Source organism: Ruditapes philippinarum, unplaced genomic scaffold (assembly GCF_026571515.1).
Source record: "Ruditapes philippinarum isolate M1 unplaced genomic scaffold, ASM2657151v2 ctg3645_1_1_1_1, whole genome shotgun sequence".
Taxonomy (NCBI): Eukaryota; Metazoa; Mollusca; class Bivalvia; order Venerida; family Veneridae; genus Ruditapes; species Ruditapes philippinarum.
The window spans coordinates 32,399-59,121 of NW_026866970.1; the positions used below are offsets into that span (position 1 = coordinate 32,399).

Genomic DNA, 26,723 nt, shown 5'->3' on the forward strand with positions numbered 1-26,723 from the left:
TTCTGTGCATAGGTTAAAACTTACTATTATTACGTGCCTTAGTTAACATGTCTTAGAGTAAGGGTCTCTCTTTTATGCCTTTATATATAGGAATGTATGTAATTATGCTTATACTTAAATGTTTTGTCACGAACAATTGATCTCTTTTTGTAACAAATTCAATTATCATCAGTTTGTGCTAGACATAGGGGTGTGTCTACTTTGTCTTTCTTTGTAAATTTATTGCTGTGTTTTGTACTTTCATAATATAACATAATTATATCGTCATTAGACCTTCTTAGCTTACTTTATCTTATTCATCAGACATTGGTGTGTGTCTGATTTTTTGCCATTCATTACCTTTCAGCAAACCATTATATACTTCAGTGTCTCCATTTATTCATAATTACTTGTATTGTCCAATCCAGTCAAGTATTTCCATTATCCTTAATTATCCCTACTATTAAATACATTGGAATAGGTCTACTAGTATTTGATAATATTTTTGTCAAGTTACCATATCAGCTACTTATGATAACATATTATAACATTATTATGAACCTTACATGTTGTATAGTATATTAAAAAATGCTATTATCTATTGTTTTAGTCAAATACATCCAATTAGCATAAAAGACATTGGGGTGTGTCTTGTGATTTGTGTAATTATGTGTGCATGTCATTGTCTACCTGTTTAAGGTGTCTCTCATTATTTCGCTAATATTCTCGGATGGTTATCTCTGATATCCCTTTTTACAATTTTAATTTTCTTATAAACAGTTATATTGTTCCTCTGTACAGTTTGTAACGGTTTTATTTCTTCGCTTCCCTGGCTGCTTGGTTGGACTGGTGATGAGCTCTGCTTTGTCCTACTTTATGCCACTGATTTTTATGTATATTACCTACTTGCTAATCAATAAACTTTTTGTTAATAAAACGTCAATAAATGCCAGACATTTTCAATCCACTTGCTCTTGTGTTTTCTGTGGCATAAATAAACTACTCAGCCAGGGAGCGCAATTATAAATCAATGATTAATTGAGTATAACGAGATAAAGGAGTTTATATTTACCAGGTATATAACTGTTGTATTGATGTATTTCAGTAGATAATGCGGGTGTTTTCCACTTTCCGGTACTTAATCAGCGTTGAGACGATTTTCTATCACGCACCCTCTCTTTGTTTCGGAACAGGAGCCATAAGCTTTTCAGATAAGTTTCTCGCTTTTACCTCTGTCCTCCCCTCCACCCACCTTGCCTGCTGATTTATTATCATACTTGGATTGCTGTTATATTATCACACTTATTTACTGTTATATTAACACTATTGTCCTGCTGGACGTTGCTTGATTATTATTATCATACTTGATTGCTGTTGCTGATTATTATCATATTTTGTTTCATTATTATTGTGAACTTTGCTTTGTCCTACTTTATGCCACTGATTTTTATGTATATTACCTACTTTCTAGTCAGTTAACATTTTGCTAATAAAACGTCTGGCATTGGTTAAATGCCAGACATTTTCAATCCCTTTGCTTTGTCCTACTTTATGCCACTGATTTTCATGTATATTACCTACTTTCTAGTGTTTATAAAACGTCTGGCATTGGTTAAATGCCAGACATTTTCAATCCACTTGCTCTTGTGTTTCATGTGGCATAGCCAGGGAGCGCAAATATAAATATTTTTATTTAACTGTCTTTTTTCAAACGAAACAGAAACGATGTATTAATCAAGAATAATATATTTTTAAAACAAGAATTATATTTTAATTTACAAGAATAACGATATAATTTTATTGATATTTAAACTCTCAATAAACAGGACAGTATTAATTAACACGCGTGAGATATATGTAACTTATCATGTTTACAACAGTGATTAATTTATACATTTATATGACAGACATTTATCATAATTTTTTTAATTGGATACAGTATGGATTTTATAATCACGATGAACAAATTCCATTGCAAGCAAGAGAAGAAAGAGAAAGACGCTATCCGTCAAGGGAAAGAAAATAAACAAACAGACTGACATATACCCACTAGTGGGTTTACCTTATAATGCCACATGTCATGTATGTTTAGTTTCACTAAAAAACGAAATTACAATAGGGTTCTAGTGAAAGCTTCTTCAAAATTTGGAAAGAATAAAGAAATATGTATGACCCCTTTTAATGGGAATACATGTATCCACATATCCGACGTCAAGGGTTGTTTTAACAACCCTAGCGGTAAATTGGACTTTACAAAAGCCAAATCTATTTCTTTCAACAAGGAGGAAATTGATGAACTGAAAAAGTTGCTAGGTAGAGTGGATTATTATCATGATAAATTAACCAACACGCAGGTTTGTCATTTTTTTATTTTATTTTATTATTTTATAGCATTTAGATATCACCTCGCTTGTTGTTAGAAATTATTGGTCATAGACAAAATAGCATTTACTCATTTAAAGGTATATACTTAAGATGTATGTATCTAAGTATAAGTGCTAACATTTTTAGTAAGATGCATGTATAATGTTATAGTATATTTTTTATATGTTTGATGTTATAAATTGAGATTGCATGTTTTAGACATCATCATCACTAACAACATCGCGACAACCACTACAGCAACAACCACTTCGACAGCAGCAACAGCTACCGGAACAAACACCACCACCTCAGCAACAACAAATTGTTGCTGCTGCTGAGGTCACTGGAGTATCACCCCCTTAAATAAGTTGATTAAGTCATTACTGACATGATTAAAAATTTATTAATTAATACTTTAACATTCGTATCATAAATGCTAATTCCCAGTCAGCATAGCCAAATCGGATAGATATCGGTAACTGAACGGAATATCGGCATAACGGTCCGATGTCTATCCGATATTCACCACTGATCCATATTTTTAAAATAATATAATTTAGCAGTTGTGGAAAATTGAAAAAGTGTAGATAAAACTTTGAATTTAATTACCTTTAAGAGTTTATAACTATTTTATTATTGAATATATATCCGTCGTCGGCACGATCCTGGACCGTCATCGGTTTTTTTTCTTTCCGTTCATTAGGTTCAATAATTTTCGTTGGATTGTTTCCTTAAACTGGCGCAAAAATCAGACAACGAATCAAAACGAAAACGTAAGCATTGTGTGTTAAATTTACATCAAATAAAATCTTGTAATCAACTTTTAAAACCAAACGGAAGGCATTTGTTTATTTAAGCTGCATAAAGTTACCGCTATTGCAGGCACAGCATGTGTTTTTGTTTGCATTACATCTTTGTAATTAGTTTTCGCGAATTTTGATATTAGTGAAGACTTTTTTTTGCCCTTTTTATTTATTTTGAAGTATTCTCATTCATAGAAAAATATTGAAAATGAGTTCTTATTGGTCTAAACGCAGAAGAGTTGTTTCATCAGTCAATTTGCATGTACAAGCTTTAAATAATTTAGATGAAGATGTAGGTCTGGCTAATCAAGAGGCCGATGAGCAGTCTCTTACTGAATCTAGCCCAAATTTAGAAAATCCACAGCAGACATATCCCAGCAAACACCTGACGTCGATCCAACGTTGGATATATATTGGATTTATGTCACGACGTCGGAAGCCCTAATTCCAACGTCTGTACAACGTCGGAATTGCGACGTCGGATAGAAACATAAATAGACGTCAATGCGACGTCGGATTTAGGTTAGATTAAGGTCGGTGTTTTGGAATAGTTTCGCTGCAGTAATCGCCCTTTGTTCTAAATTATGACCGCGCCAGGTGTCGTTTGAAATATTATTTTTAGTTGCATTTCAAAATTAATTCCTACTTTACTTTTTATTTGAGTCAATTACAAGTGCAATTGTTTTTTGAAAAAAATACATTTAAGGGTGTAATCGATAATATACAAACTTAAAAAAAAAAAAATACAGATATTATCCGAGATTCAAAACGAGGCTACCAAAACCGCGTGTACGAATTTAAAAGAGAAAGAATTGGTTCACGAAAATAAATATTAAAAGCAAGTGAGTTCCCATTTAACTGTTGTTTTTTGTGAATTTATTAAGGGCCTTTGGTGCCTAGCATTACAAATTCTACAAATCTGAACATGGTATCCGTCAATATGCATATGTGTATGATACAAATTAGTAACGATTCGCCCCTTTCTCGATTCGCTCCTCTCCCTCATAGAATCTGGATTTGCCACTGTTTTAATCTCACTACACCCTTGTTGATAACGATTTCGCCATTGATTTAGATACTCGATCTATATTTAACGGTTTTGAACTATAAAACTGATAAATTTTAGGAAAAAGACTGGGAAATTATAATGATTTTGTTTCACCTTAAAAATCAAAAAGGAAATTTTAGTGAAGAAATTTAATTGATAAAAACAAAGAACTATTAAGTGTACCTGATATGTCTCTGATAAAAAAGATATCGGTCATTTTCAGTACCAGTTTTTTTCTTATTTTATTTTCAACAATGGCAATAAATATGTTTGTATACAGTGATTTTTTTACCCAAAATTTACAGCCTGTATAAGGTAGTCCTAAATATTATAAGACCTGACGTAACACTTTTCAGGTTTTTTATTCATTTATATTGATATTTACGATTTTTTATTTTCACGTAACGTCAGGTCTTAACCACGAACTGCATGCGGCCATAGTGTAAAAAAGCATTTTTCCGGGGGGAAATGATATTTTCGGCGAAAAACAAGATACTGCCTTATAAGATAAATACTTTTTATGTAAGTTAACACAAAAATATGCAAGAAAACTCACAGTCATAAGTTGCTATATCCATTTATTCCGACAGATACATAAATCCACTTCGTGTTGACCTCATTTTGTGGAAATCCCCAATATGCAATATACGGTCACGTGGGTGATTCCCCAAACACGTGGGACGAAGTTTTTATGGACGAAATTTTTCCCGATAAGAAACCCAACCAGTATTAGGAAAAATAAATCATTGTCATTGATATTATATGTTTTTTATTCATTAAAACAGACGACAGAGACTTTTTGCAAAAAAACTGTTCCCGCGTAAAATTTTTAAAAAATTGCGCGGGCGAAAATAAAATTTCGTCTACAACATGTACAAATATTTCGGCAAGTTTATCTTACACCACAGGAACCTGGTATCCTATCCATATAACACCAAAAATCGCCCTACACACTCAATGACCCGATGTACTGACCAGCATCCATATACGTTTTCCTTCTCCGACAAGCCATTGCGTGACGTCAGTCCAAAGTGAAAGTAAATTGGTGTAAACTCCGTACAACCGGTATCGGGCCGTAAGAACTCTGAATGTAAGCAGATGTCGCAACCAAATTTCTTGGCTTTAAAAGGCCATAGTTTTGTATTGACATGATCTCATGGAACAGGAAAACACATTACATTACAAAATTATGGCCTTTTAAAGCCAAGAAATTGGTTGCGCCATCTGCTTACATTCAGAGTTCTTATGGTCCGATACCGGTTGTACGGAGTTTACACCAATTTACTTTCGCTTTGGACTGACGTCACGCAATGGCTTGTCGGAGTAGGAAAACGTATGTAAAATTGCGAATAAGCGACCGTGTAGCCGATAGAAATTAAATGGTAAGCATAGACTGTGTTTGATTTTCATCCCCTTTGACTGTCTGGGCCAAAGTTTTCAGTTGTACCTTCGTTGCAGTGAAGTTTCTTGTATCGGGAAAGTGGGTGGGGTGTGGACGGCATTGCATTCCTGTCTTTTTTTATATGGATGCTGGTCAGTACATCGGGTCATTGACAGTGTGTAGGGCGATTTTTGGTGTTATATGGATAGAATACCAGGTTCCTGTGCTTACACATATGCTGTACACACAACATGAGCGGAGTGGAGGAGGAATTTGTGTAAACTTTTTAACATTGGAAATAGGTATTATTGAGCGGTAGTTTATATAATTTTAGTTGAAATAGCGACTTATTATATATTTTTTCATACTGTTCAAAGCAATTCCATGCGTTTTTATATATTTCAAATATGCGATAGTGTTATCCATATATCCGTTTAGATGTTAAAATGCACAATAGAAAATAAATGTAAAATAACAAAATGATAAATGTGAAAGGTAAAATGGGCATGTAGACGTCTAATATTTTGGACTATGTATAAGGCTGCTTCCCAATTGCAAAAACCCTCCATTTTTCCCAAAAATTGGTCAATTTTTCCCAAAACAGAGGTCATTTTTCACAATTGAAATGAGCTAGAAAAATTTAAAAGGCTACTGCAGAATTTCTGATGAAAATTGGCTGCTAATTTGCTTAATTGATGAAATCTTAATTAAATGGAATGAATTTCAACACTACATTTTGTTTTCATAAGCTAAAACTTAAAAGAATTGAAGATTTAATAAATCCTTTTAAAAGTTCATTTTTCCCAATTTAAGGTCTTATAACGCTTATTTTTCCCAATGCAAATGCCACAGGCTTTAAAAAAAGAAAGTAAAAAAATCACTGGTATACCAAACTATAGGGAAGAAATGGCTTATTAATTAACGTGTGAAGTCCTTTCAATAATACAATGTACATCATTACCAATTTACTTTATTTATAATTAGCCAGTTCTTAGAAAATAATAAATTCATACAGTAATCTATACCAATATTTTTTCTTATAAGTGGAAGAAAGCTTTAAAGATAAGAAATGCCACCTGCAAAAAAGGTGTGAAAACAATAAATAAGATAAAATTAACACATGCTCAAATCATTATCCAGTCTTGCTTATAAAAACTTCAGCGTACCCGATTTTATATACTGATAAGGCAGGTACGCTGAAGTCCCCAACATAGGGAAAGCCAGGTTTTTTTTCTACAGTAATTTGGGAACATGACCCATACCCTTGAGATTGGGAATTTTAGCTGCATTTTGCTCAAAATTTGGGGAAAAAAACGCAACATTTTCAAATTTCCTGAAGCAATATATTTCTTTTCTAAAAGGATTTAGTTCACAAAATCAATTTTTCTGTCTTTATCAGTGCATTATTGAATATAATATTTTGAATTGTGCGACATTTTGATCTACTTTCGCTTTCGAAGGTCGTCGCTACCGCTAAGGCTAAAGCGCTCGATAAACTGATACTGAGAAATCAAGCGTCTACTTAACAAGTTGCTTGTTAGATGCCAGCTATTCGCTCAATTTTACATTCCCGAAAGATCGATTTAAATTTATTTTTTTTAGATTTCGATTTGGAATTTTTGTATCAAAATTGGGGAAAAACATACTATTTTCAATTGGGAATATGACCGAATAAAGGCTATAAAATCGGCCCAAAAAACACCCTGAAAGCTAACAGATAATCATGTCGGGAATCTGCCACGCTCGCATTCAAACTTTACGGTGAATCGAGATCAAAAATTTAAATTGGGGCAAATTGTTATATTACCATTTCGTCCCACATACTATGTCCATTTTCATGACTTAAGAGCATTGTTTCTTTTCACAAGTTGAGCAGACCGGCCTGTGGAAAGTAAATATCTCGTGGGACGGGATTTCAGGGATTTTTAATTGCTGCCTCTTGTTTAGAAGTTGATACCGATATATATATAAATTAGGCTTTCGACTAGAACAAAAGCGAAACAAAAGTACGGCTAAACAAATAATGTGCGTACTTTCCTTTAAGAGTAAATATCGTTTCCAAAATCCTGTTTGAAATTCTATGTTTCTTTGTATTTATATTAGAGAATAACTACCGGTATAACACTCCTGAATTTCACGAAAAAATGTTGCATGTTTTACATGAATATTAACACTGAAATAGCGGATTATCTGTCACTCGATACATTTATAACAATTATTTCGAGCGAATGCATTCTTTAGAAATAAATTACCACAGTACAATGCGTTATTTATGTAGTAAATATTGAGTTATTTTTTTACATGTAGCATGTAAGTGCATAGTCAGGCCTTTTGCAACCAAAATTGGGAAAAACCGGGTCCTGTGACAATGGGAATTTTTTGTGTCGTGAAATCAGCCAAATTGGGAATTCCGCGTCGTATATTCAGATAATGATAGTCTAAGACTACATAAGTGATGGTTTTGGCTGTCATATCTCACATCACAGGCACTATTTCAGTTGATTTGGTTCAGAATAAATTTATCCGAAATACTCTTCCTATCCGAAATATGCATTATTTTTATTGGACAAATTTGTTATTGGATATATGTCTTAAAGCAATAACTGCTTACATTCATCTTAAAACACAGCAAGTTTCATCATGGCATTTAACCTCGGAAATGGAATCATCAACTTTTGACAATTTTTCATACTGATTCAATTTTTGACTTGGACATCAACAGTCCGAAAAACGGTAAAATTAAACATTGCAGCTGTTTACATTTTTCGTTTTTTTTCTGCCAACAAGATAGGATGGTCTCTTGTCCGTCACTTTTGCTTCATTTTGTAAACTTTTTTGTAAGTTTTCGGCGCCAGTGCGACATCTTGGTTAATGGGCGCTTGGTCAGCAAGCTTCTGGATGTTGATAAATTCCATATCAAAAACGGCTTTTGGACACGGCGGCTTAATAAAACAGAAAAGAAAATGCGATAGCCGTTGTTTTTCAGGTATTTCTCGATTAAATTTGTACAAAATATTAATAATACTACAACGCATGGAACTTTTCACAGCTATTTATTTTTATTTCAGAATTATTTCAATAGGGAAAAAATTGACCCAATTGGGAAAAAAATCGCTAGAATTGGGAAAAAATCTGGGTCCGATGAACGGACCCAAAATCGGTGTTGCAAAAGGCCTGATAGTTTTATTGGTTAGACAAACTTCAGTTTTTCTTTTCTTTTAGTTCTTAGTTGACTAGTGATCATAATTAATTGGCCTACGAATTATTTTGATTTCCTTTGGCCCTTTGATTTATTTCCCGGTGGGGGTGGGGGGCGGGGGGCTGTCACTTTACAATGACAGCTCTTGCTTTTAGTGGAATGAATTCTAGCATGTTCCCTTTCAATTTCTTTCCAGAACTTCAGTGCATGTGTGCATGCATAAACAATGTCATATCTAAGAAGGTGGCGCAAATTTCATGCTGAAGCAACAGCTATAGCACTTGAAAGCAGTAGCAGCGAAGATGAAATATCTGCACTAGATGAAAGAAACAGTAGTTGGAATGAGTCTGAAAATGCATCAGGATCATCCGTAGAGGAATCCGACAACTCGGTTGATTCTGTAAATGACTATGGGTTTGTACAAAACATAGAGTCTTCAGATACAGAGACATGTCAGTCTGACCCCGATTTCTCTGAAAATGAAGAACTTCCATCCTTCCGTGAGAAACTGTCTGCTTGGGCATCTACAAATAAACTTACTAAAGGTACAGTTGATGAGCTGTTGCAAATACTTAAAAAGGAAGGCCATGCAGAGTTGCCAAAAGATAGTAGAACTTTGCTTCAGACACCAAGGACTGTTGACTGCGAAGACAAATGCGGTGGAAAATATATATACTATGGGCTACGAAATGGGTTCCTTAAAATCTTAACCCATTCCGCTTTCACAGGAAATTCTGATCATACTGATCATATCAATTTTAATGTGAATATTGATGGTATACCATTATTCAAGTCTTCAGGGTCTCAGTTTTGGCCAATTTTATGCAGCATACAAGGGTTTGGTCCATTTTTAGTAGCACTGTATTTTGGAAATGCAAAACCAAACTCTTTGAATGACTATTTGTCAGATTTTTTACAAGAACTTGAAGATATCCAGCAGAACGGAATTACACATAACTCCCAACATTATCAGATGAAACTTAGAGCTTTTGTATGTGATGCTCCAGCAAGGGCTTTTTTAAAGGGAATCAAAGGCCATACAGGCTACTACGCATGTGAAAGATGCACTGTTAAAGGATTTTGGAAAGGAAATCGTATTGTTTTTATTTCAACAAATGATCATCCTTCCAGAACTGACACAGAATTTGAAAATCGTAGTTACCCTGATCACCAAACTTCTGAAACCCCACTTGTACAATTTGGAATTAGATGTGTTACATCTTTTTGTTTAGATTATATGCATCTTGTCTGCTTAGGTGTAGTAAAAAGAATTCTTTGGTTTTTAAAGCAAGGTCCAAATGAATGTAAACTCTCACAGAGGCAGTTATATGAAATATCTGACAAATTGCTATCATTTTCTGGGAAAATGCCTTCTGAATTTGCAAGACAGCCAAGAACTTTGACCGAATTAGAAAGATGGAAAGCAACAGAATTCAGACAGTTTTTACTTTATACAGGGCCTGTTGTTTTGCGGAAAATTATTTCAAAACAAATGTACGAACACTTTCTCAGCTTGACTGTAGCCATTTCAATTCTACTCAATTCAGAAGATGAAAAAAGAGCAGCGTATTTAAATTATGCTGATAATTTGTTAAAGTACTTTGTTGACAAAAGTAAGGACATTTACAGTGAAAACTTTGTTGTATATAACATTCATGGTCTAAAGCATTTGTGTGATGATGCACGGAATTTGAACTGTTCTTTAAATGAGATATCTGCATTTCCATATGAAAACTACTTACAGTCGATCAAACACATGGTCAAAAATTCAAAAAATCCAATTGTGCAAGTAACAAAACGTATTGCAGAAAGAGAGTTTTCGAAATGTGAAGACCTAAAAGTAGCATCAACATACACAACAGTATCAACCAAACCAAGAAATAGATGCTTCATGTTACTTAATGAAACATTTGTATTTATAAGGGAGAAAAGGGACAATGGCAGATTCGTGTGTGATTTACTTCGACAGAGAGATTGTGAGAATTTTTTTACCACTCCCTGTGAATCGAAATTGATCAATGTAGTATTTGTGAAAAAGAGAACAAGAATGACAAGACGACTTGTAGAGAAGGAAGAATTAGGTAGAAAAGCTGTGTGCCTGCCTTTTGATGATGGGTATGTTCTTGTGCCCATGTTACATGGTGTGGAGAAGTAGTACAGGTAAAGAAATTTGAATGCATTAGAAAGAATTATTAACACTGCATGCATATATAAAAACTAATACCAAAGTTATTTATAGGTCACTTTCAGGTTCTAAAAAATTCAAAATTTAATGGGATGGGAAAACCTCCATATTGATTGGTTTTTGTTTTGTTTTGTTTATTTTGTTATTTTATCATGGTTTTTGTTTTGTTTTGTTTATTTTTTTATTGATAAAATATTTTGCCTACTTTCTTCCCGTTACTAATATTTTATTTTACCTTTTAGGTTTAACAGAATGTGGATCCGAGCCGTCTGGATAGAAAAGGGGGAAGAAGTCGAGGGTGTTATTCCAGACGTGTGGGCAACAAAAGACCATGTGTATTGGCCCCCTGTTGCCAATGCCGAAAAAATGATGAAGTCAAAGCAAACACCGACACAGAGTTGGAGAAAGTTCAGCTTGGTTAAGGTCAAGTGTAAATCCGGTAAGTGTGATAAAGTAATAAGTGCTTTTTGAATAATTTAACTTTGCTGTCATCAAACAGCCTGTTAATTCATTACAGTAATTTTATCACCTCGTACCAGATATAAGAATGATTTTATGATTTTTGTTTTATGTACTTTGTATATAAAAATGCCATATTGTAAACCAAAAGTAATAGTAAGCAGCTAAGGTATTAACACAACTGTCTTCCAACCAGTTGACCTCCTCAGTTGGAAGTTCCTGTCGAGACAGGAACAGATTAGTTTAATAATCAGTAAGAAATTGTACACTGGTGCCACCTGGCTGAAAATAGGGTAGGGCATCTGGGAGTCTTCCTGTATCCTTTATATTGTAAATAGTGTTGGTTAAAGAACAATTTGATTTCCCCTGAAATATGTTCTTTAATTCTTAAGAGTTGCTTTGACAATAGTCTAAATAATTCGACGTTGAGATGGCCCATTTTTGAATTTTGACTTATGCGGTCTTTCACGTACAATAAATTGGACTACTTTGACAATATTTGATGTATATATTTATTTAGAATCACGCAAAGATTGTGAAGACTACGACAACACTACCACAATAGAGAGTTCAGAAGATGAATCCGAGGAATTGAAAAGAAGGCCAAAGAAAAAGAAGTACACTGATTTTGTAACAGGTAAATAAGAGATACTAACTTTTTAGTGACTTAGGGATGTTTTAGGTTGATTGGTAAAGTGTTTGATAAATCTATCTAAGGTGCCTCTTCATTAACGCATTCCTCGGTCAATGTGAAAGAACTCCAGTCCAAGCAGGATGCGAAGACAAGCTTCTACTGTTCCTATGTGTTTTGCAATATTTTTTTGTGTCACCTGCTTCAAAGTAGCTGCAACATACAGGGATCAATTCTCTGTCTTTACTGTTTGTATTGAGCTATTCTTGTCCAGAACATTTAATACTCAAAAGTAAGGAAGTCATCAATATGAAACTTCATACATCAATAGAGTGTATCAAGACGAAGTGCACTGACAGGGAACAAAAACTCTGTGAATTGGTTCCTGGCAGGAGATGTTTGACCACTGATCACTCTTGTACCACACACACTTGCCATTATCATAGAAAAATTCATAGTATTAAATAGATATGTAAGTGGTAGCATAATTCAGCATGTAGCACTTCTCTTATGGTTTACCTGTCAGTTATGAGGCTAAAAGAAAGAAAGTTTAGCTTTCATTAAAGTAATATATTACAGCTGATACAAGTGATGTGACCACAGATGTCAATCAGGATGTGCCGACAGTCACAGAATCTCAAGAAACAACACAGTCCAGTATGCATTGCTTTCTCAATTTATTGTTATTTTTGATAGATATTAAGACAAGTGATTTCTGTTCTGTCCAGAATTCGAAACGTGTTCTATATGTATCATTTTCAATCGAAAGTTGTATTTTTTTCATATAAAAAGTGCGTAACTGAAAAACAGAAAACAAATTTATCTTTCTGTGCAGAGATATTTAGTACTTTTTTGACTGAAATAAAATTTTGTGGAAAACCAGAATATAAAATTATTGAAAGAGCTCTGAATATTTATATGCAAAATCACCAGAAATATTAGACAATACATGATATATATTATGATATGAAATTTTGAATACTGTATTCCTAGAAAAGATTTTGCGTGTTTTAAGTCAGCGGCTTTCGCGGTAAGCATGTCTCCATTAACTTAATAGCTGCGAAAAGCTCACAAGTAACAAATCCACGAACATTTCTGTAATCCATATTTACATCGAGGTACAAAAGGGCACAACGATACAAATTAGAGATGATTGACAGTTGAGCTGTAGGTGATATCACAGTTTTGGGTTACACAGGGGTATACATATGCAATGAAACTAACAACTACGAATAATGCTGAGAACGTGTCGTTTTTTTTACACATATTTACAAGTATGTATCCATGGCCAACATTATCATTTAGTTGCTTAATCTACTATTTGGAAAGTATCCTAGAACGGTACTAGCCACATTTAATCACGTCTTTTTTCTGTTTGATTTTTTCGAAAGCATTAATCAATGAAATAAATGTGGGATTCACAGTTAAGGATGCGCGAGTTTGTCTCTGCCAAAATGCAGGTGTTCTGAAAAGTGCAAAATATTGTATTCGCAAAATACTGTGAAAGTTTCTAGGAATACAGTAATACTGATAAGACAACCATTCGGATTATTTGAATATTTTGGTGGAAAGCCATTATTGCATATGAAGATTTTATAACTTGAAGGTTATAATGCAATAGAAGCTTAGCTGCTTATTTAACTTGCAGATGAAGCAACTCAGCCTGGAATAGCATTGCCAATACCTCCAGTGAAATTAACTGTACAAGAAAGTCAAAGTAAAAGAGGAGCAGACTGTTCTAGAAGGGAAGAACCTTTGCCTGTGGACTTAGATAGACAAAAGTCAAGATCCCCATTGTCCCGACCAGGGCCTACCTTACAGTCATCTGTGGAAGAGCATGGAAGTAAATCTGGGTCAAAAGGACATGGTCAAAGGTCTTCCACAGGGCATAAACAGAAATCAGGGTCTGAACTGTCTTGGGACATTCAGTCAAGTAGATCACTTACAAAAGGGCCCAGGGATAGTCGAAGAGTTCAGTCTGCCTCACAGGTTAATTCTTGTAGGGAAGAACCTTTGCCTGTGGACTTAGATAGACAAAGGTCAAGATCCCCATTGTCCCGACCAGGGCCTACCTTACAGTCAACTGTGGAAGAGCATGGAAGTAAATCTGGGTCAAAAGGACAGAGTCAAAGGTTTTCCACAGGGCATAAACAGAAATCAGGGTCTGAACTGTCTCGGGACATTCAGTCAAGTAAATCACTTACAAAAGGGCCCAGGGATAGTCACAGAGTTCAGTCTGCCTCACAGGTTAATTCTTGTAGGTCAGAATCTAAGCGTCCTAGTCCATATAGTAAGGCAAGGTCAGAGGGGTCAAAAGGTTACCCTGGAACTCCAACAGGGTCCAACAGAGATACTGATAGGTCATTAGATGATTCTAGTTATATACCAAGGTCACGTTCTCTCAGTGTTGGGTCTGAGGTTTCGAGCGGTAGTTCCTCCCAGAGATCTAGGTCAAATCATTCTAGATCTCCATCAGATTCACTCAGTGATAGATCTCGGTCAGGTGATAGAACTTCTTACCGGTCAGGCTGGCAACAGTCTAGAGATAATTGTAGGTCAGAGTCCTATAGGTCACATGATAGGCGCTCTGGGTCACAAAAGTCTAGGAGCAGTCAAATGTCAGAATCCCATAAATCATATGATAGCCATACTGGGTCAAAAAGGTCTAGGGACAGTCAAAAGTCGGGGACCCATAAATCATATAACAAACATAGGTCACTTCTGACTTCAGAAAATCCTGGAGTGTCATTGGATAGGGCCTATAATAGAGTAGATTTTGTGGTAAACAGTTCATCTGGCAGCTCAGCATTAGGGTCCCACAGGCAAAGATCACTGCAGCCTAGAGACAAGCAGCCTAGTAGCACAAACAAATCAAGCAGGCCAGCTGAATCTTCTACATCTTCAAGGGAGAGAAAAGATGCTTTTCCAATGTCAGAAGCAAGTATGTGTTAAAATATCAGTGATTGTTTCAAGGAAAAACAAATGTAAATTTTATTCACAAGTCTTTGCTTATTGCTTATGCTCTTCAGATTCACATATATTTTGGCCTTTTATTTTTATTTGTAAAATTACAAAAAAGTGGTTTAAGATGTAATACCAAGATTAAAGATTTTGGTTGTTTCATTTAAAACATGTATTTAGTTTTTCTATGGGGAAAACTGTTACTTTTGCACTTTTAAAAGGTTGTTTCAGAACAAATGACTGATATAAAAAGGAACAGGAAAATATTGTGGTCTTGAGATGATTAATTTGAAACTTATTATGATGGTTTCATATTTTCAATTTCAGAATTCCAAAAAAAAGTTATGTATATGTTGGTAGAAATTAGAAATGAGGTGGTAGCATTAAAAGGCCGTCGTCAGGCACCACCGGATGAAGAGACTGACAGCGGTATTGGACAGGCCAAGACCTTGGATGACTTCTATGAAACTGAAGAGTTGATAAAAAATGCAGAGGAAAGAAGGCGTTTAGTAAGTGTGTTTTCAAGTTAGTTGTTATTTTTCGTGAAAATCACATATTTTTTGGAAAAAAAGATAGTCCTGTTGCTTTGACAAGTATAGGAACACTAAAATTTAACAGATTTCCATGAAAATTAGTGTTATGAGTAAGAATTAAATGCAACATGCAAAACCAAAGAGAAAAAATTATTCTTATGATATAGTGTTGAATTATCTGCCCTTGAAATTGTCCAAAATAGGCATATTAATCATATTCAAGGGCAGATAACTCAAAAACAAGCACGGTGACCCCCAAATTTTTTCCCCTCAAAATGTTTGTAATATTATCTTACATCATGCAAAGTTTAAAGAACTTCTGGGCATAATTTTTCCCTATATGTCTATATGAAAATATTTTTTATACAGTTGTTCTACCTTAACAAGTGTATTATATGACTGAAAATGGAGCTTATGTTTAGATGCATCTTAAAATTGTTGATTTGATGTACTGGTTTAGTTTCAACTTAAAAGGAATATGATCTTCACGAACCATTTTTCTAAGATTTATGGTAAAGATATTTGTTATTTTTATAATTAACTTTGTTTGCAGGTGCAGAAACTTTCATTGGTTGGAGGTGTGAATGTGAAAGATAATGTTAAACGGATTATGGAAAAGTAAATTTTAATTTTCTTTTTAAGGTTGTTTCATGCACAGAAAACCAGATGTTGAATGAATAAGTTGTAAAGCAAATGACATACATATATTACTCGTACTTGTAGCTTTAAATCTGTTAATCAACTCAGATACAAAACAATTTCAGGTGTTTACTTTACAGTTAAAAGTTTATATGATAAAATGTTTGTATTCATGATAGTACTTTCGTGTACTGTATAAGTGGAAATATTGGCGGGGATTTTATTTTGGCTATATTGGCGGTTTTTGAAAATCAGCCAATTCTAAATCCCGTCAATTTATATGACCGCCAAAAGCAATTTTACATTTAAATATCAAATACTTCGTAATAATGTGTTCGTAGGAAACTGTTGTCGAATGTTTTACTAACGACAATAAAATGTGATTTTATTAATAAAACTAGTCAGGAAAAGCACTTTTAAGAAACAGCTTCAACGAATGGAATAAGGTTTTTCTAAAAAAATAATTGATATTTCAAATATCATAAAATCATGTCATTGTACTGTGCTATTGTACTGTTGAATTATCAGCGGCAAGCTTTCACAACTAACGATATCTGTTAGATATTCTATTGTTTTACATGCTATCTTGATACTTCTATTGACACGCTAGTGGGTAGATAAAAGTTAAACAGGTTTTATATTTGGCGGCGGGAAACAGAAAAGTATTTTAATTTGGCGGTTACCTTTAAGAGCACCAATAATAAATCACGCCAAATCAAAAGTCCTCAAAAAATGCCAATTATTAGGACCGCCAACTGGCTGTACAGTATTGTAATAAAACGCTTTAATTCAGTTGAAATGCATTTTTTTCTGTTTATAGGGTGATGTCAAATGATGTTATGTCAAAATTTAATATGAAAGGAAATCGGCAAAAGATGTCTTTTGAGAAAACTGCTCTGGTTAAAGTTATTCAAGGTAAGTAATTTGATAAAAAAATCATTAATTTTTCTCTTATGCTGGTGTCGTTGGGACTGAACTTATTTGTAACCTGCATTTTACATGTTTTATGCTTGCAGTCTGCTCAAAATTTGATTAGATGTTGTGGTGCATGGAGACTGAGAAAAGTAGACTTTGTCACGTTAAAAGAAATGTCTACAAATTGGAATTATACATATCTTAACCAACTATATAATATATCAAAAACAGCACTGTTTAGGTTCAAAATAAAAAGATATTTTTGGAAAGGGTATTGGTTACAAAAGTGATGTTATTTACTAAGTGTATTTTCCTTTTTAGCTCGACTATTCGAAGAATATGAGAGCTATTGTAGTCGCCCCGGCGTCGGCGTCGGCGTCTGCGTTGGTTAAAGTTTTTTGTAAAGTCAAATATCTCAATTATTACTCGAGATAATCAATTGAAACTTACAATACTTATTTATAGTAACAAGGTACATCAGATAGACAAGTTGGATAACTCTGCCTACAATATTGACAGAATTATGCCCCTTTTTAACTTAGAAATTTTGGTTAAAGTTTTTTGTAAAGTCAAATATCTCAATTATTGCTTGAGATATTCAATGAAACTTACAATACTTATTTATAGTAACAAGGTACATCAGATTGACAAGTTGGATAACTCTGCCTACAATATTGACAGAATTATGCCCCTTTTTAACTTAGAAATTTTGGTTAAAGTTTTTTGTAAAGTCAAATATCTCAATTATTGCTTGAAATATTCAATTCAAACTTACAATACTTATTTATAGTAACAAGGTACATCAGATTGACAAGTTGGATAACTCTGCCTACAATATTGACAGAATTATGCCCCTTTGGAACTTAGAAATTTTGGTTAAAGTTTTTTTGTAAAGTCAAATATCTCAATTATTGCTCGAGATATTCAATTGAAATTTAAAACACTCTTTTATAGTAACAATGTACATCAGTTTGCAAAATTGCATAACTCTGCCTGCAATATTTGCAGAATTGTTTGCCCCTTTGAAACTTAGAAATTTTGGTTAAAGGTTAAAGGTCTTCAAAGATATTTACTACTTTACACATGCACTTGGGGTCATAATTGGAGGGTCATAATTGTATGTCACTGACCAAGTTCCATAACTCTATCTTGCATTAAGGCTGATTCATATCCCCTTTTCTACTTAGTCTCTTGATAAATGTTTACATGCAAGTTTTACATATCTCAATAACTATTAAAGATATTTATTTAAAACTTCACATATGCATTTAGGGTCATAATTGTAGGTCACTGACAAAGATCCATAATTCTATCTTGCATTTAGGCTGATTTTTCTCCCCTTTTTCAACTTAGAAATTCATGGTAAAGTTTTGCTTGTAAGCTGTTATCTCAATAACTACTGAAGGGTTTGTGCCTTTTTTGGGACAATTTTATGCATTCATAATAATAAAGCAGTGATTTACTTGATAAAACATCTTAATAACAAGCCTTTGTACCTTTTCTGTCAAATTTATGTATTCATAGGTAATTAGTATTATTATACTCAATAAAACACCCTTGTGACATTACCTTCTGAATAGTCAAGCCAATACTGTATAATTAGACTCTCTCTAAGGCCTATAACATGAATTTATAAAAAAAAATTAGCCCTTTTGTGAACTTAAAAAATTTAACATTATCTAGGCTCTTTTACTATCAAGCACTTAGAATAGTCGAGCATGCTGTCCTACAGACAGCTCTTGTTTGTTTCAGCATGTGCAATGAAAACTTTACCATGTACAGAGCAGGATGTTGATGTGGCAATAGGTTATTGTCTTAAGTATGCCCCAGACAGACGTGGAGGAGGTGGGCGAAAAACAGGCAACACTGGCCCTGAACATGAACCAGAAGATGAAGAACCTTTCAGACTTTAAAATTTGTTAGCCAGACATACTTATGTATTTTTGATATAGTTCACCTAACAGGGTATGATTTTGCCATGTTTTCATGTGTTTTTAAGCACGAATGGTATACCTTACTTAAAATCGGGATACAGCAACAAATGTATAACATCGGTACAAGATGATTTGACTAAATTTGTCATATACACTTGTATCGGTTTAACATTCGTGCTTAAAAACACACGAAAACATGCACTGTTAGGTAAACTATGAGGAAAGCACAAAAATAACTTGATATAACGACAAAAAGGTGCCAAATTGTATGTCACAGACTACGTGCATCAGCGAGAAATGCCGAAAAGATTTTCCTGTGACCTCTAAGTTTGACCTTTGACCTAGGGACCTGGTACACGTGCGCAGCACTAGATTTTACAGTGGTAAACATTTATGTGAAGTATATGTGAATATATTTTTGTATTTGTACACTGCTGAAGTAACATTTTAAATTGAATAAAATTATTTGATTGACTAATTTTTATATTTTATTTATTCTCTTTGTCCTTGGTTTATCCAACTTCTCTCAATGAGCTGGCTGTTAACACACATGTATGTTCTGCATACACGGATGTTGGAAATTGGTTGGATATAGGTTTGAAACTGGTCTGATTTCCGTTGGGAACTGGTTGGATTCACGTCCGAAATTGGTCTGATTCACGTTGGAAATTGGTCGGATTCACGTTGGAAATTGGTCGGATCTAAGTTGGATATTGGTTAGATTCCGACGTTGGATTGACGTCGGTATCCGACGTCTAACCAACTTTCATATCCAACCAAAATCCGACGTCTATCCAACGTCGGGGTCCGACGTCTACACAACGTCTACCCAACGTCATTTGTTTGCTGGGATGACAATGAACAATTCACAGCTTCTGTAGATGACTCTGTAGATTTAAATAATGAGAATATATCAAATATGCCCATGTTTGAAGCACACTCACCTGTCGGGTCTGAAAATGAATCCTCTGACAGTTCTGAATCTGATTGTGATTCGGATGACCAAGAGGCTAATCTGTCTACACTTTTGGTATCTTGGGTTGCTAAACATAATATTAGCCATGTTGCAGTTAATGAGTTATTAGTTATTTTACGGCATTATCATCCTTACCTGCCAAAAGATGTTAGAACGTTAATGAAAACTCCAAAAAGTTATGAAGTTTTAAATGTTGCTGGTGGTAGCTATTATCACTTCGGAATAGAAAATTGGGTTATGTTAATAGTCACGGGCATAAAAATGTTAATGAAGTTTCTCTTCAAGTAAATATTGATGGGCTGCCCTTGTTTAAAAGTTCTGGTGCTCAGCTGTGGCCCATATTAGGACGACTTGTAAAACCCAAAATTTCTAAGCCATTTCTAATTGGACTCTATTCTGGAGATCAAAAACCTACCAGTGTGGCGGAATATCTTAATCACTTTGTTCGTGACTTGAATGATTTATTTCAGAATGGAGTTAGGGTTTCAGATGAATCTGAAGAGAGAGAGTTGAATGTTCACTGTCATGCATTATTTGTGATGCACCTGCAAAAGCATTTGTCAAACAAATTAAAGGCTATAGTGGCTATCATGGTTGTGATAAATGTAGGCAACGTGGAGTATGGCGATAAATGTAGGCAACGTGGAGTATGGCATGGAAAGATGACATTTCCTTCAACAAACTCTCCTCTCAGAACTGATGCTTTGTTTGATGAAATGCAAGATGCAGAGCATCACATTGGTCAATCTCCATTTCATAATTTGCCAGTCGGCATGGTTTCTCAGTTTCCAATAGATGCTATGCACTTAGTATACCTTGGAGTAGTTAAACGCATGATAATGCTTTGGATCAAGGGGCCACTGGAAAATGGGTGTCGTATTGGTATGAATGCTGTCAAGAGAATATCAAGTAGCTTGGCTTATTTAAAGGGGTTCTTACCAAAAGAGTTCAGTCGCAAAGCACGGACTCTTATGTCGAAAGATGGAAAGCAACAGAATTTCGTCAATTCTTGCTGTATACTGGTCCAGTTGTTCTAAAGAAACAGCTGCCTCCCAATTTGTACAAGCATTTTATCTTGTTGTTTGTTAGTATGTTTTGCTTGTCTTGCAGTTTTTTTTGTGAAACTTATAGGGATTATGTCCAGGAATTACTTTATAGATTTGCAAATCAGTTTGGTGAGATATATGGCAGAGATATGGTTGTTTTTAATGTTCATGGTTTGGTGCACTTGCCTACATATGTTCACAAGTTTGGTCCATTGGAAAATTTATCTGCCTTTGTGTTTGAAAGCTTTCTCGGAAAAATGAAGTGTCTTGTAAGAAGACCCACATTGCCTCTGCAACAAGTTATTCGTAGAATATCTGAAAGTAAAGGAAACCTTTTTGCTGATGCTAAAGTTTCTGAAAAAGAAGGCATATTGAAAAAAGCCCATGCTAATGGACCACTGCTGAGAAGGTTTAACCATATGACAGTTTCCCAGTTCAAAGAAATCCATTTTCCTGACATCTTTTTCTCTACATCACAAGGCAACAACTGCTTTCTTGTAAATGATAATGTTGGAATTATAAGAAATATTGTTTTGAACGATGCTGCCCAAAAATTGATTATTTATGAGCAATTTACTCGTGTAACAAATTTTTTCAATCTCCCATTGCCATCTTCAGACCTAAGAGTAAAACGTGTTGCCCAATTAAGTGGCATACTGTCTGTTGCTGATTTTAAAGACATCATTTGTAAATGTGTTCTCCTTCAAATTGATGATGACTTTGTTTGTATACCACTTATACATGATTTGACTGATTGAGATACACTTCAAGCAGTTCATTACACCACTTTTTTGTTTTTTTTTATCTGATTTTATAACTTGGTCATATTCCTATTAAATTAATACAGAAAATGTAAACTAAATCGATTCAGTTTGAACGTTTTAAAATTACTATAGCTTGATTCATAGTTATATTATAGCTAAACATTTATGTCACATCAGAGAACATAGTTATTAGCTCACCTGCCACTCTGTGGCAAGGTGAGCCTTTGTGATCGTCTTTCATCCGTCCGTGCGTCTGTGCGTCCGTTAACTTTTTCTTTAAACAACATCCCCTAAACCACTGGGCCAATTTCATTGAAACTTCACAGGATATTGCTTGGGTGAAGGTCTACCAAAATTATTCAAATGGTTGCGGTCCCTTGCACATTGTGGCCATGAGGCCCCAAAAGGGGGGTTTCAGAATGCAACTTTTAAAAAATCTTCTTCTCAAGAACCACAAGGCCCAGTGCTTAGATTAAGTTAGATAGTTGGCGTGAAGCATCATCTAGTGGACCTCTACCAAGATTGTTCAAATCATGACCCACAGGGTCAAAATGGCCCTGCCCCAGGGCAAACCTAGTTTCACATAAAGGATATATATGGAAAACTTTCAAAAATCTTCTCTAGAACCACAAGGCCCAGAGCTTAGATATTGGGCATGATGCATTAACTAGTGGACCTTTACAAAGATTGTTCAAATCATGACCCATGGGGTCAAAATAACCCCGCCACAGATTGAACTTAGTTTAACATACGGATATATTTGGAAATCTAAATCAGTTTCAGCTATTGCATACTCTGCATTTCTCATCATCCCAGCCGTTTACTCCACATACCATGAATAGGCAAGTGAGCGAAATCAAGGCCTTTCTGGCCCACTTGTTTTATCTAAAATGTAGTTTTACCTTTAAATGTTTACTATAATACATTTTTATACATCTGTAGTGGTTTTAAGACTGCATAAAATTATCATTTCAAATATAGTTACTTTTTATATTTTAATCTCAGTAATTACTTCAAAAATGTGCATGCTGTGCCAGCATTTGTCTTGTGATTGTTGTCTTATTATAAATGATTGTAGCAGCAACAATGCTTAAGTTTTGATTTCGTTTTGCCAGGAAATGTCCAAGTATCTAGTAGTTGAGTTTGCCTCTCATGAGGTAGCAATCATATTAGAAAAATGCCTGAAAAAAGCAGTGACGGGACATCAAAAGCATTTTGGCCACCCCTTAAATCCATTTCACAGCTGACGGCGGCTGTGAAACAACATGCTGAGCCAGACAGTAACTGGATGCTGTGTGATGTTTTAAGAATTATGTACACAACAGGTAAATAATTTCCATTTCTGGTGTTATCAATTGCATACATTTTGTAGAACTAGATTTCATTTTACGGTAGACTTACCAACATACAATTATGAAATTGTATGAAATAGTATCAGTTAGAATCAGTAACATAACCACAGTGGTGATTTGTGGAATGTAAACATAGTTGGTAATATATACGTTAAAAAAGCATTCTGGGTTCGAGCCCCGTATTGGGTCGGATTCTTTATGTGAGGAATTAAGCTATCTAGCTAGCTTTTGGAGGATAGGTGGTTCTACATGGATACCCGCTTGTGTCTGAAATAATACACAGAGGAGCACCTGGGGTCTTCCTCTACTACGATAGCTTGAGCATTGCCATATGATCTCCAATATGTATCGGTACAATGTTAAACCCAACACAAAAAAAAAATAAGAAAATAAAAAACAAGCAATTATCATAGTATTGCAAGCAATCCATAAGTCCCCTACCGGTAAGAGCCCAAGCAACATTCTGAAGGGCCATTGGCCATTCACTTAGGTTCCTATTTTAAGTAAATTTGTTGAAAAAGTTCTTTAAAAGTGATTACAGGAAACAGTTTTTATGTACAGACAGACGGACTGAAAGACACTCTAAAGTTATTTTTTTAAACATCCCTGTTATCAAAATATAACATTTTTAAAATCCTATCATGATTGAAGAAGTTGGAGTAAAAATTACCAATTTCTCAAAAAAAAAATCTAAGTTCAAAAGGGGCATAATTCTGGAAATAGTCTTGCTAGAGTATTGAACACTCACAAAATTTAATGTTGAGTGCTAATAAGAAACATTTTATGAAGTTTGAAGTAGATACATTCAGAAAAAGAAGTTATTAAAAAAAAAAAACAATGTTTTTTTCATGAAAATTTTAAGTTCAAGGGAGGTAATTCTGATAAATTTTGTGCTAGAGTTGTAAACCTTGTCACATATGATGTGGTTGATGACAAGCAACTTATATTTAAAGTTTGAAGAAAATACCTTAAGAAATAAAGAACTTATAGTGAAAAAACTTAAAAACTAGAATCAGAAATCTTGAAATTCAGTCTATTTGTTGCCATAGCAACCAGAATTTTCAACATAGGAAGATAAGAAAAGGATGTGCATAATTTCCATACTGCCATCTACCCATATGTCAAGTTTCATAAACATATTTTCAGTACTTTTTGTGTTATCACTGGATCCAGGTTATGTGTAAAATTTGCCATATTTTCAGTCTATTTGTTGCCATAGCAACCAGAATTTTCAACATTAGAAGAAAAGAAAAAGACGTGCATAATCTCCATACTGCCATCTATCCATATATTAAATTTCATAAAAATATTTTCAGTACTTTTTGCGTTATCGCGGGATCCAGTTTTGTGGACGGACAGACTGACGGACGGACGGACGGACAGACAGACAGACGGACGGAGGGTAAACCTAAAGTCCCCTCCGGTAAACCGATAGGGGACCAATAAGCATTCTGACAGGATTTTAACAATTCCTCAAGAATACATGATAAAGGTGTTTTAGTTTTCAAGTTTTAACTGTATATATAATTTTCAGACTTATTTCAAAAAGCCCAGAAAAAGGAGAAGGAGGCAGAAGAGGAGTCAGATTTGCTGACCGATGTTGATTTAACTTCTACAAAGGTGGCTGGTAAACGTAAACATCGGTAATTGAATTTAAATATTTTCATTTACCACTTGACGCCACTTGTTATCCATGTAAAATACCCATTACATATTTCTTTGCATTTAAGTAACGTGATGTCATTCTCACCTATACATGATTCCATAAGATGAAAGCGGCATTTATGTTTTTTAGTAATGTGATAAAAAGAATCTTGCATTTTTTGTCATAAAAAATAAGAATTTATTAAACTTGTTCCAAAATTTTTTTATAAAGCTTGTCAAAGGGTCGCTTCATAACTTTTTTGAACTCTGTTTATAAAATTGTGTAAGAAAACTGGCGAGATCCTGTATTTTTCATATAGAAACAAGCTTTAAAATATTTTGTCACGAAATGTTGTAAGAAGTTCAGTTTTTGTTGTTTTTTGCCAAGCCCGCTTACGATGGGCTCAACTTAGTCGCCACTTTTGGCGGTGTGGTCTGTGTATGTGAGTCTGTGCGTCAAAGCTGTATCTTGCTCATTCTTTGAAGCATTACAAAATAATGTGACATACCCTACATACTATACATGGAGGTATTTAAATATTATTTGGCACAAATGTTATCCATAGGTGGAATGTAATGCGCGAAAAAGTAGGTTTCTAAGGCAAAGATAAGGTCATACTTAGTGGTCAAATTCTTTGAGTGGGCTCGACATTCTGACCGTGGGCAGGGCAGGATTTAATATAAAGTCTGTAAGTTAATTAAAGTTACCATATTTTTTCAGGCCGAATCCACGATTTATAGATTCGGATTCAGAGTCTGACACGGAGGTGGTGAAAAAATGCCCGAAGCCAGTCTCACAAGATAAACCAAAACAAGACAACATTTAGAGACAGGTGCCTCAACTTCAAGATACATATTCAGACTCAGAAGCTGCTTATGATTATCCAGCACCTCCAGTAAAATTAAACCTTTTAACTACAACTACTACAAACCAACACCAACCTCGTACACCAACATCATCTAAACGTACCCCAGAACCTATAACACCAGCATCATCTAAACGTACCCCAGAACCTGATACACCAACATCGTCTAGACCTACACCAGAATCCTCACAGGTACCATGATCTCCACGTGCCTCGACATCCGACACTGAGCGGACAAAGAATGTGCTGTCAAGTAAGAAATTTATCCTACCTAAAGCTGCAGTTTATTGTCTTTTTGATATATTTTCGTTTAGACAAAGCAAAAACGGTTTTGTTCAAATACTATTCATATACAGTATAAGCATGATAAGTGGGTCTAAATTTATTACTGCCAAGGGAAATGTTACATTCTTTTTTCTCCAGTGTACCATCTATCATTTGAAATTATATTGCTTATCTGCTTCTGTTGAACTTTTAATTTCTTTTTAAAACGCCCGTCAAAAGACTGGGTGTATTATGGGAACACCCATGGCGATTGGGCAGGCGATGTCCACAACGGTGTCCGCTCTCTTATTCAGATAGTTTTCATCGGATCTTAACCAAACATGGTCACAGTCTTTATGGGTAAAATATCTAGATCAAGTTCGATAACCTGCAAAATCGCCCATGCACTTTGGAGTTGTGGCCCTTTGTTAGTCTACAATTGAACATTTCAGTGATGTCTGTTCTCTAGCTTGAATAGTTTTCATCTGATCTGAACCGAACTTGGTCACAGTATTTATGGTAGGGATGGGTATCGCCACCAATTTCCGTATCGCAATATACCGCGGTACGCAGGACTGTATTACAATACGTATCCCGATATTTTGGGTAAACTATTTCTCAGTAAAACAACGGTAGTCTAACGCCTTTCAAATGACTTGAAATATTAAACATAGTTGGAATAAACACAATACAACTTAAACAAGCCAAAAAGTGAAAACTATAACAAATGTGCAACAACTTCATGTAGTAATGAACCTTCTTGAAGTTTGAATGATGTAG

The 26,723-nt window shown here is 34.6% G+C and overlaps 2 protein-coding genes across 8 annotated transcripts in view; both read left to right on the top strand.

Moving 5' to 3' along the window:
* The first annotated feature begins 2,790 nt into the window (after positions 1 to 2,790).
* Positions 2,791 to 26,723, top strand: part of LOC132734368 (uncharacterized) — a 28,100-nt gene continuing 4,167 nt past the window's right edge. The window contains exons 1-3 of one of the 3 annotated variants that reach the window (XM_060721106.1): positions 2,791 to 3,116; positions 24,704 to 24,812; positions 25,535 to 25,932. The gene's annotated coding sequence lies outside the window, so the exon portion shown is untranslated. Of the gene's footprint in view, positions 3,117 to 19,916; positions 23,143 to 24,703; positions 24,813 to 24,855; positions 25,933 to 26,723 lie in introns of those variants that run through there. The other 2 variants (XR_009626305.1, XM_060721107.1) reach the window with 2 other exon arrangements.
* Positions 3,514 to 19,038, top strand: LOC132734366 (CLK4-associating serine/arginine rich protein-like). Of its 5 annotated transcripts, none has more exons than XM_060721103.1 (9): positions 3,514 to 3,988; positions 11,202 to 11,398; positions 11,939 to 12,055; positions 12,629 to 12,706; positions 13,698 to 14,990; positions 15,338 to 15,519; positions 16,097 to 16,161; positions 17,003 to 17,097; positions 18,850 to 19,038. In XM_060721103.1, exons 2-9 carry the CDS (start codon positions 11,212 to 11,214, stop codon positions 19,008 to 19,010), a joined length of 2,178 nt encoding a protein of 725 aa, XP_060577086.1. In that variant the 5' UTR covers positions 3,514 to 3,988; positions 11,202 to 11,211; the 3' UTR covers positions 19,011 to 19,038. The 5 variants fall into 5 exon arrangements, with proteins under 5 accessions (XP_060577086.1, XP_060577088.1, XP_060577087.1 ...); XM_060721101.1 differs by lacking the exon at positions 3,514 to 3,988 and adding an exon at positions 5,471 to 5,576; XM_060721102.1 differs by lacking the exon at positions 3,514 to 3,988 and adding an exon at positions 10,800 to 10,934.

Coding starts and splice junctions, on each gene's coding strand:
- LOC132734366 (XM_060721103.1), top strand. CDS start 11,212: ATGTGGATCCGAGCCGTCTGGATAGAAAAGGGGGAAGAAGTCGAGGGT. Junction 11,399..11,938: donor TAAGGTCAAGTGTAAATCCG/GTAAGTGTGATA, acceptor ATATTTATTTAG/AATCACGCAAAGATTGTGAA. Junction 17,098..18,849: donor TCTGGTTAAAGTTATTCAAG/GTAAGTAATTTG, acceptor TGTTTGTTTCAG/CATGTGCAATGAAAACTTTA.